Below are 10361 nucleotides of genomic sequence, written 5' to 3'. Positions count from 1 at the left end.
CTTGACATTTGCCTAGAGAATTCCAGAGCTAGTTAAACAGACAGCTGGGGGGTTTCAAACCAAAACTTGTCTAAATTGCCGGCTCTTCTTCCTCCATCCTTGCCTCATCCTCCTCTCCCTACCTTTGGGATGGTGGTGTTGGGATTGCTCCAGTAAGCCATGGCTATAAGGGAGGGGGCTGGTGTGTGGGGTGGGTGGTTTGGAGGCCTGTGAGGAGAGCTAATCCCTGTGGCCTGTGAGGTGTGAAGCCCTTTGATGCTGGGTCGAGTGCCTGGGCCCTTTGAGATGTTGACAAACAATGGCTGAAGCGGCAATGCTGGGGTCCAGCTTCATCTGACTACAAAGAGAGTTAAATGTAAATGTAAACAGTTGTCTTTCACTCATTCACTCAGTCACATTCTCAGGATGCCTGCCAGACACAAGAAAGAAATGGATAGGCAAAGCGTTAATTATTTGTTCCTTTTGGCTGTTTTTCATCTAGTTAGGGCAAGGGTTACACCTTCCTTGGCAGGCAGATATAAATATTTGTGTGTGTGTGTGTGTGTGTGTGTGTGTGTGTGTGTGTGTGTGTGTGTGTGTGTGTGTGTATTGATGTGTGCAGCTGGGTGGGTGTTTGGGGTGAGGGGTTGGCTAAGTGTGGCACTGCAGCTCATTTAAACCATATGCTGATCAAAGGTGTTTTTCCTCCCCTGTCCCTCATGCGCCTGAGATCAGAGGCAGGGGAAAAGTCACCTTATTATTTGTGTACATTTGCATGTGGACGCAGGCAACACGCTTTGAAAGCCGGCGTGTTTATCCCCCCCCCCCCCCCCTTCCAGATCGTATGAAATAACCCCCCACCCTACTCCCATCACACACACGCACCAGGGAGAGCTGCACGCAAACACACACACACACACACACACACGCACACATACTCCTCTCGGGTCGGTGCCGGTGCTTCTGTCACCACCACATCAAAGCGTCCATGTGGCGGCTGTTGCTGAGGAGGTTGAAAGTTGTGTGCCGCCCTCCCTGGTGAGATGCGGACGGATGCGTGACAGCTCTCCTTCTCTCCTGACCCATTTACACCACCTCCAATTAGGCTGTGGCTGAGCCGTCACTAACCGGCAGCGCTTTCATCAGGACATTCAAAGACCTCCGTGCCGTGTGTGTGTGTGTGTGTGTGTGTGTGTGTGTGTGTGTGTGTGTGTGTGTGTGTGTGTGTGTGTGTGTGTGTGTGTGTGTGTGTGTGTGTGTGTGTGTGTGTGTGTGTGTGTGTGTGTGTGTGTGTGTGTGTGTGTGTGTGTGTGTGTGTGTGTGTGTGTGTGTGTGTGTGTGTGTGTGTGTGTGTGTGTGTGTGTGTGTGTGTGTGTGTGTGTGTGTGTGTGTGTGTGTGTGTGTGTGTGTGTGTGTGTGTGTGTGTTTGCGTGCAGCTCTCCCTGGTGCCGCTGTGGCCGGGACTGAAGCGGCTGCTGGCGGGAAACGGGCCAAAAATGCCCAGAGGGAAGAAGTGCTCATCAAGCACTCTTTCTCTCTCTTCTCCTTATCTCACATTCTCTCTTCTTTTTTTCTCTCTCTCTGCCTCTCTCTGTCTCTCTCTGCCTCTCTTATTCCTGTCTTTTCATGGTAAAATTCCAAATTTTGAAAGAAGTCTCCTTTTTTGACCCTTTCCAGAACCATCCTGTAGTGAGTGATAAGGGTTTTTGTCAGATGCTCAACATGGTGGCCAGCAGGAGTAATTTAGTTTTCAGTTTGCAGTCATTTTAGTACTCCACCTCTCCAGTTCACCTTTTTTCAGAATTTGCGTTTCTGTTTTTTTGTGTCATGTTTTTTCCCTCTTTGTGTTTGGGTCACGCCAAGCCGACGCATTTCTCCATTTCTGGTAGAGAAGTTGTGAAGTGTAAAGGCCTAATGTGAAATGAAATGTGAATGAGAGTTGTGTCAGAGGGATTTCTGTGAAAGCCACTCAGTCATGGAGCAATACAGAGTCCTTTTTGCACTTCCTTGAGGTCATGATGACATTTGCTGACAGCCCCATTTAGAGTTCTTTTTTTTCCTGGAACTGTCTTAATGCGCCTTTCTCCCCAAAAATGTCATCTTTTTTTCTGAGGAGGTTGCAAGTCATTTGTGGCAGTTGATTTATCACTTGTAAATGGAGTGTGCCCCTCACCCCTCCCTCCCAACCCCTCAGCTCACTTTTTTATCTGAACTAAGTAGCCATGAAATTGCCTGAATAATGTCGTTTGAATTCAATCTTGCCACGGCCCCCCCACCCCACCCCTGCCGCCCTCACCAACCCATGGTTGGCTTTGTCCTAGCATTGGGAGCCATTTTGTCGCTCAGCCACGTCTTTTCTGTGAGGTTTTAGAGTGTGTGTGTGTGTGTGTGTGGTTCAGCCAAGTCTTTTCTGTGTGGTTTTAGAGTGTGTGTGTGTGTGTGTGTGTGTGTGTGTGTGTGTGTGTGTGTGTGTGTGTGTGTGTTGGGGGGGGCGGGGGTGTGTGGTGTCAGTGTGAAGAGGACTGAGCTGATCTGGTGACCCAGCTCTATCAGTGAAGCTGAATAAGCCCTCCCCTTTGGTATTAGTCCACTGCTTCTCTGCCCTTCCACCGCCCTGGGTGGTGGTAAAGGAAAAAGACTTGCCCAACAGGCCTACATGTGGTCAAAGACAATAGTAAGTTAGTGCTGAAGGCATTTCCTGGCCTGTTGATATGCAATCCAGTTCACATGAAGAACTGATCTGATCATGAGATTATTCTTTTGATGGCAAAATGTGATATTTTTTTGTAGTAGGTTTCATGTGACATACTGAGTCATGAAGAATAATTGCTTATTGCTACTTTGTGTTTATATGAAACTATATTTAGGTTTAAAGTTAGATTTAAAGGCCAGGTTACGGGTACTTGATGGTACACATTGACAAAGAACATGTTATACTGCACTTGCATGAATAGTCACAGTGCGAAGAATGAATATTTACTTCATTTGAAAACAGTTCCAGTTAAAATGTCAAGCATGAGGGAAGATCAGAGCTACAAATCATTCTGATTGATACTATTGTGTGATCCGTGTAATTGTTGTAAAATCCAGGTTAAGAATTCCCTGCAGTTGGTAGTGAGGTGGCAGTATGGGCCTGGCTCCTCATCTATTGCTAGTTGGATTGAATAATTGAGGTATTCCCATGGCCAGGAGGGCTTAGACCCAGTGATGCTACTTATAAATCTCATCTGTGTCAGTGCAATTAAACAAGTCTTTATCAACCCTTTTCGCTCTCTCTCTCTCTCTCTCTCTCTCTCTCTCTCTCTCTCTCTCTCTCTGTTTCTCCTCTTCCTATTTCCAAGGGTAACCCAGTTCTGTGCCAAAGTGAGTCTGAATTCATTTCGCAAAGCTCTGCGAATGCCTAAGGTGCCCACTCCCAAAAGATTGAGTTTTTTAAAAGGACCAATTTGTCCAGGGATGAACTTCTTCCACTGCAGGCTTTTAGAGAGACAGGGGAAAGGCTGGGTAATTATGGGCTGTTGTGGGGAAGCGGTGTTAAGGAACACCTGTCAGATGTCCAGTTCTGACTCTGCCATAAAACTGATTTCATGGCTTGTCAAAGCACATTTTCTAAAGGCAGGATAATATACCGTTCTGCCCGTGAAATCAGATGGCTACTCTTCGTACCTAAAGAACAAGTACATTTCTCTCCATCAGAATGAATTGCCCCTCAGAATGAAAGACTTTAGTTACTGATGTGCAAAGGACACTGCTTGTAGTCAGTATTTTAGACAGTGACACATTTCAATCTAAAAATGAACAGTGACAAAGTGCAAATCTTCACCTTAGATTGATGTTCGTGTTTCGAAAAGTGGGGACGGAAGTTTCCTGAACTCAGTTTCAGCCATCTGCCTCTGCTAATTAGTGCAGTTCCTGAACCAGGGGTTGAAACTGATGTGTGAAATCATCTGGCTCAGTGCATAAGTAGAACGTAAACACGCCGGTATTTTTACCGTCTCTACCTGATCTCTCCAACTCCGGGGCAGATGTAGCAGATGCCTTTTTCCCTAACCCTTACCTTTCATGTGCTTTATAATGAAGCTGTTTATTATGTTAGTTATTATATATTCTGTAAGTTGCTGTTATGGTCTTGCTATTGCTAGTATCAGTCATAGAGGCTGCTAGCATTTTACTTTTGTTTTTATTAGTTCAGTTTCACAGTGCCTGGTGGTCAAAAGAGAAAGGGGAGAGGGTTTATTTTTTTTTAAGTTTCAAATACACATAAATGCTGAGGAGTTGAGGCTTCAGCTGCTTTTGCTATTTCCACTTTAGTTTTTTGCATTGCAGTCCTTTCTGACTCTTATCATCTTTTCTCTCCGACCCTCAGGTGAGCTGACGGTGCCTATGCCCTCCCCACGCTACCCCAGTGCAGCCGAGCTGGATGCCTACGCCCAGAAGACGGCCGGCCAACCGCTGTCCATCAAGATCTTCCCCACCAACATCAGGGTCCCGCAGAACAAGCACCTTAACCGCACGGTCAACGGCTATGATACCACGGGCCAGCGCTACAGCCCCTACCCCCACATGCACATCGGCGGCCATCAGGGCCTGCTGGCCATCATCAGAGTCTCTTCATCCTCCTCCTCCACGTCCTCTTCTTCATCCTCGTCGTCTGCCTACGCCCCGTCATCCGTGGCCAAAGGCGTGCTGAAGAATGTGGAGGGCCGTCGGACTAAGCTCTCCCCTCCCCAGGTGGCTGTGGCCCCATACCCACCACCCATGGGCGGAGGTGGCGGCGGTAGCACTTTAGCCCATTCCCACAGGCACATGCTCTACCACGCAGCGCCCCCAAAGCCCCCGGAGGGCTCTCTGGCCACGGTGGGCATCTCTGTGCCGCCCAACGTTACGGTGGCCAGCTCGATGATCCCTGCGAGCAGCGGAGGTGGCAGTGCCGCCACCGGGGGTGGAGGAGGGGGCGCTGGAGGGAGAGGGCTGGCCCTGCCCCCCCAGTCCAACCTGCCCTCCATCCAGAGCATCATCTACCAGATCAACCAGCACTGCCAGGCTCAGGCCCTGCAGCAGGTGTGCCAGGGAGCCGGCCCTCCCACCACCGCTGCCATTACCAGCAGCAGCCCATCCAAACAGCCCGGCACCGTGGTGGTCGGGGGGCTGTCGTCCTCCTCCGGCACCTCGGGGGGCAACTACCCGGCAGGCATGGTGACACAAGGCGGGCTGATGTATGGGCAAGGGGCGGCGGTGGTGCCCGGGCAGGGCGGCGAAGGTTTAAAGTCGGCGGGGGTGGTGTACGCGGACAATATGGATTACCTACTGTGGCAGCAGAAGCAGCAGCACCATCAGCAGCAGCAACAGCAGCAGCAGCAGGCGGTGTTGCGCATGTACAGCGCAGGCAGTGGCGGTGGTGGTGCCATCAGCAAGTCCCCCGAAACCTGCCTGCCCGGCAGCGGGGTCATGCTGGGGGGTGGAGGCTCGTCCTCTTCCTCCTCCTCCTCCAGGCCTTACCCGCTTGCCAGCGGCGGAGCGGGGGGCTGCGGCGGCATGGACAAGGTCAGCTCCTCGCCGTTAAACTGTGTGGGCATGCACGGCAACTTCTCTGTGGGACAGTACTTCGCCCCGCCCTGGAACAGTGTCCTCGTCACCCCCGACAGTGACTGCTACAACCCCCAGGAGCTGCCAGGCGCCACGGCCACCAACACCACAGCTGGGCCTATCACGGGCTTCTCCCATCATCCCCACCTCCATCCCCACCACCACCACCATCACCTCCACCACCACCCGCACCACCCGCATCCCCATCCCCACCCCGGCATGGACAGCGGTGGGGGCCTTTGCTGCCTGCCCAGCAAGAGCATGTGCAACACGTCGGTGCTCAGCAGTAGCCTGCAGTCTCTGGAGTACCTGATCAACGACATCCACCCGCCTTGCATCAAGGAGCAGATGCTGGGCAAAGGCTACGAGACTGTGGCGGTGCCGCGTCTGTTGGATCACCAGCACGCACACATACGGCTCCCTGTTTACAGATAGAGGAGGAGGAGGAGGAGGGGTGGAGGAGGAGGAGATGAAGGAGCAGGGACGTGAATCGGGCAGTGCTTCGGTTTCCCCCCTCAAAAAAGGGCCAATGTGAAAACTCAATCAAATGCAAGAGCAGACGTGGTACTTTGGATGAGGTACTAAATGGAGGTGTGTGTGTATGGAGGGGAGGGAAGGGGGAAGTAGAAGTGGACTTGTGGGGGAGTCGGGGCAGGGCTTTTTTCCTGGGGAGCTCAGAGACATGGGGTGTGTCTGGATTGTCTTGCTGTGAATCCTGAATAGCCAATGGGTGCCTCTCAGCTCAGTGAAAGACAGGTGGGTTGTTGAAGGAGAGTGGGGTTTTTTGATTCTGTATTTTTTCGTTTGTCTTTCTTTTCATTTTCTTTTTGCCAACAGGGATTTGATGATGATCATTTGTTTTATTTTTTCCTTTTTGGTGGCTTGATTTGATTGTGGTGAGAATCATCACTTTTATTAACACATGAAGTAAACAGACAGTTTTTTTTTCCTTTTCCATTCCGAAAATCCAACAGAGGGGACCACTCTGAGTGCAGTGGTCCAGGAAGACCAATATCTGAGCTTTGGTTTCCAACTCATTTCAATGGTGCATAACCATGCTCTGCATTCATATACACACACAAAGAGTCACACTGTACAAAACATGGGAAAAGCAAGGATGGTTTATAAATTGAATGATCAACATAACGAAAGTTAAACATTGACAATAATATTATATGGTTTTATCGAAAATTGCACTGCTGTTGATTTGAGAAATTGTGTTGAAAAGATGTGTGACGTTGGAATGGGTTAGTCTGGATATGACATATTGAAGAAACTTGAAAACTTGAACCTATTTTTTGTTGTTGTTTTACATATTTGTAGTTTATGATATGCATTGGCTGCTAAGAGGGAAAATGTTCTAAATGCTTAGTTTTTTTTTTTATTGTTTTGTTATGTATTCCTCATTTTTTTTTTTGGCTGATATTTAGTTTCTAGTGTCCTGGTGGCGCAGTTACTGTTCTGGTTCTCCGAGAAGTGAGGATCTGAGTTCTCCTTTGCTTGAGCTTACACTGGAAACCACTCACAAACATGAAAATGAAAACTAACAAAAAAAATGACAAAAACAAAAAAACAAACACACATTAAAATGGAAAACATTATTTAAATAAAATATATATATATATTTTGAAATCTCAGAAACATGAATGTCATGATTTAGAGGTGTTCCAGTATGGCTTTCATGGTGTGTATTGTTGTTATTATTATTGTTGCAATTGTTGTTATTATTATTATTATTATTACTATTGTTTTATTTGGATTTTCTTCTGATTATTATTATTTAATCCCCAGACTTCTCCGATGTTATTCTTGCCCTGTATTCTCACCATTGCAGAGCCCACGGCCTCTACCTGCTGCCAGATATCCCAAGATTGGTTCAAACGTATCTGTTTCAACTGAGCCCCTCCCTTGTAATGTCACGCACACACTCTCAAAGTCTTAAATGCTGTGGTGCGAGATAGAAGCCCTTTCCTACTGGCAGGCAGATCATGTTGCCCAGCTGATTGGAAGCCACCACAGAGACCAGAGGACCATAGGATGAGGAGTTGTTTTCCACTTGATGGTGTTTCATAACATAATTTCTTTTTTATTCATATATATATATGTATATATATATATATATATATATATATATATATATGTATGAATCTCAAGTATGTAAGGATGAAACAATCATGGCCTCCCCTCTCCTGAGTTTTGTCCTGTCCTGGTATCACTCAGGAAGATGAGGCATGCAGTGGAGAGGTTCTCTCTCTCGCTCTGGTTAGATTTCTTTTTGTGAGGTGTCGCATCCTGTCGTTGTGGATAGGGTGCAGCTGCACACACACACCCTGAATCGGCCTATCGTTCGTTTCTACTTTTTCCCCTTTTTTATGTTGGACAAAAACAGGTCTGAACACTGAAATATTCATTCTGACTGTGACTTTTCCTGTGAATGTAATGCACTTAAATTACTGAGAAGTCTAACGCCTTTTGGGACTGAGAGAAAGACTGAGGCAAAAAAACGAAGGAAAGGAAAAAAAAACGAAGTGAAATTGGATCAGTGCAGCAGTATCCCCCCCCCTCCCCGTCCCTACCCCCTTCCCCCGTTCAAAATTAACATTTCTTTTGTCAGTCAAATTTCTCTGGTAAATTGAATTAAAAAAAAAAAACAGAAAAAGAAGAAAAACTCAAGAGATTCAAGGGTCTGTGTCAAAGTCAAATGCTGACGACAGTTTAGATTTATGAAGTGCAATTATTATGACTGTATTAAGGTTTTTTTTCTTCTCTGAGCTTACACCAAAAAACTGTACAAAAAAAGAAAGAAAAAAATGACAGCTGTGACTACATTCCCGTTGTACCACATACTCATATCCCCTCTTTTCTTCTTCCTGGTTTTGAGGTGTAAAATAAATGGATTTGAAGAATATATTCAAAACCTACATTCTGTCTTTGATCATTGTCTTTATTTGAACCACGGTGTGCCGAAGCAATGAAAGTGGATGGGCTTCATTATTGGATGTCCTCAGTGAAACAGTGAATTGTGTGTTGGGAAAAGAAAATGTGCCTGAGAAACATTACATTTGTACATTACAAATTCTAGGCTTTAGACTTTGTAAATTCAGTGAAAATCCCATCCTTAAAATATAGGGATCCCCATATGACATAAAAGTATAATATATAATATATATGTATAATAAGCAGCAACGTTTCGCCCCTATCTGAACCTCAAAGCTAATAGACTTGCTAAGGAACCCTTCTTTGTTTTGGATAAACAGGACACATTAAATTAAAGTTACATTGAGCCCGATTTGAATTGTAAAAAACAATATCATAATGCTTCTCTATTCTCTGGTTATTGAAGACCCTGAGGTTGGTCAGTGAGCTTGGAACTCTGATCATCTCAGAGTCAGGAATTGGGCTTCTACGATGTCAGTCAACTGGTGACAGGTGCACAGAGTGTCAAACAGAGTGAGGGAAGGAAGGTTGAGCTCCACATCTCTGACTTGTGGATTATAATCAAAAACATCACATTTAAGAATCATGAAAAAAAACATGAGGAAAAAATGGAAGCATGAATCATTTTTCTATTTTTCCCCCACTATATTGCGATTTTCACTGACTTCCTGTAGAACTGCAATATGTGACATCTGTTAATCAAACGAGCGCAGGTCAGAGATGTGGAAACAAACCTCCTTTCCTCCCTCCGATTGACAAGACTTGACATCGAAATCAGTGAAATTCTCCAGGAAGTCCATCAAATTCCACCAAATTAACACATTACTTCAGGAGCATGGGAGAGAAGGGTGTAATTTGATTGGATGTTGAGCTCAAATATCAACCACTTTCTCCAGAATGGAGGGCTTTGCCTTAAATGAAGAATTCACCCTTGGCCGAGTAATGTAATTGCCACTGACTCATGATAGTTCTGAAAGGTCTTCGGTCAAGGAGGACTGAGAAGGTGGTTTGCGTGTGAGGGACAGTCATATCCACTCCACAGCATATGAAGCCATGAGTAAGCGCTGTCCTCATTTCCAATGAAAAAAGGAAGGGGGAAAAAGGAGAAAAATCTAAATATTTGAGGTTGTTTCAAGACACAATACCAGAGTTGTAGTCACACGTCCGGTCCTGCACCCCCACCCTCTTTTCTGCCTGTAAAAATATTTTGACAGATTTGCAGAGACGTGAGTGCCCGTGAGTCTCCTCTCCGAGAGCTGTGGACGTGGAGACGTCTTTGTGGGTCTGGTGGGAGAATGAATAAGAAACAGGTGTCGAGGCGGCAGTAGCAGCAGCCAGCTGGATGATGTCTGCTCTTTATTCCGATGAAATGGGCTTTTCCAGTGGGTCCCGTCACAATTTCCGAGGCTGGCAGAGTTTCAGGATTGGGATATTGATCCACTGTGGATGCACAGGAAATCTCCCTTGTGTTATTTGTGCTTTTGTATTCAACTGCAGCATTGAAGCCAGACAGCAGGGAAGTAAAAGGCATCAATAAGGGGTGATTTTGTATTGAATGATCATCAAGTATGATTGCTTCTCAACAACTAAATGGAGTGTGGTGTTCAGCCTTTATGTAAAATGTTCTCCCAAGTTTGAAGAATGACTTGTATTGCTTTATTGTGGTCAGGAAACGCTCACTTTTAGATGTGTTTTAAATATGTTAGATGGATTGCATACATTACCATAGATATTTGCGCTGTTTATCATCCGTGCACTCCAGCCATAGACACAAATGGCTATTCATGAGACATTCAAGTATACAAATGAGCCTCTCTCTTTTCATGCAGGTTTCAAATGTCACAGAAGAGTAGAAGAGC

At 46.2% G+C, this 10361-nt stretch overlaps 1 protein-coding gene across 1 annotated transcript in view; it reads left to right on the top strand.

Annotated features, from left to right (window-relative positions):
• Window positions 1-6000, top strand: part of fam222aa (family with sequence similarity 222 member Aa) — a gene marked incomplete at its 3' end in the record, with an annotated part of 58647 nt that extends 52647 nt beyond the window's left edge. The window contains exon 3 of the mRNA XM_080853127.1: window positions 4346-6000. Within this exon, the coding sequence (XP_080709253.1) occupies window positions 4346-6000 (1655 nt within the window). The remainder of the gene's footprint in view (window positions 1-4345) is intronic.
• Window positions 6001-10361: the final 4361 nt, after the last annotated feature.

Source organism: Sprattus sprattus, assembly GCF_963457725.1.
Source record: "Sprattus sprattus genome assembly, chromosome: 15".
Classification (NCBI taxonomy): domain Eukaryota; kingdom Metazoa; phylum Chordata; class Actinopteri; order Clupeiformes; family Clupeidae; genus Sprattus; species Sprattus sprattus.
This window is presented reverse-complemented; position numbering and strand designations above follow the sequence as displayed.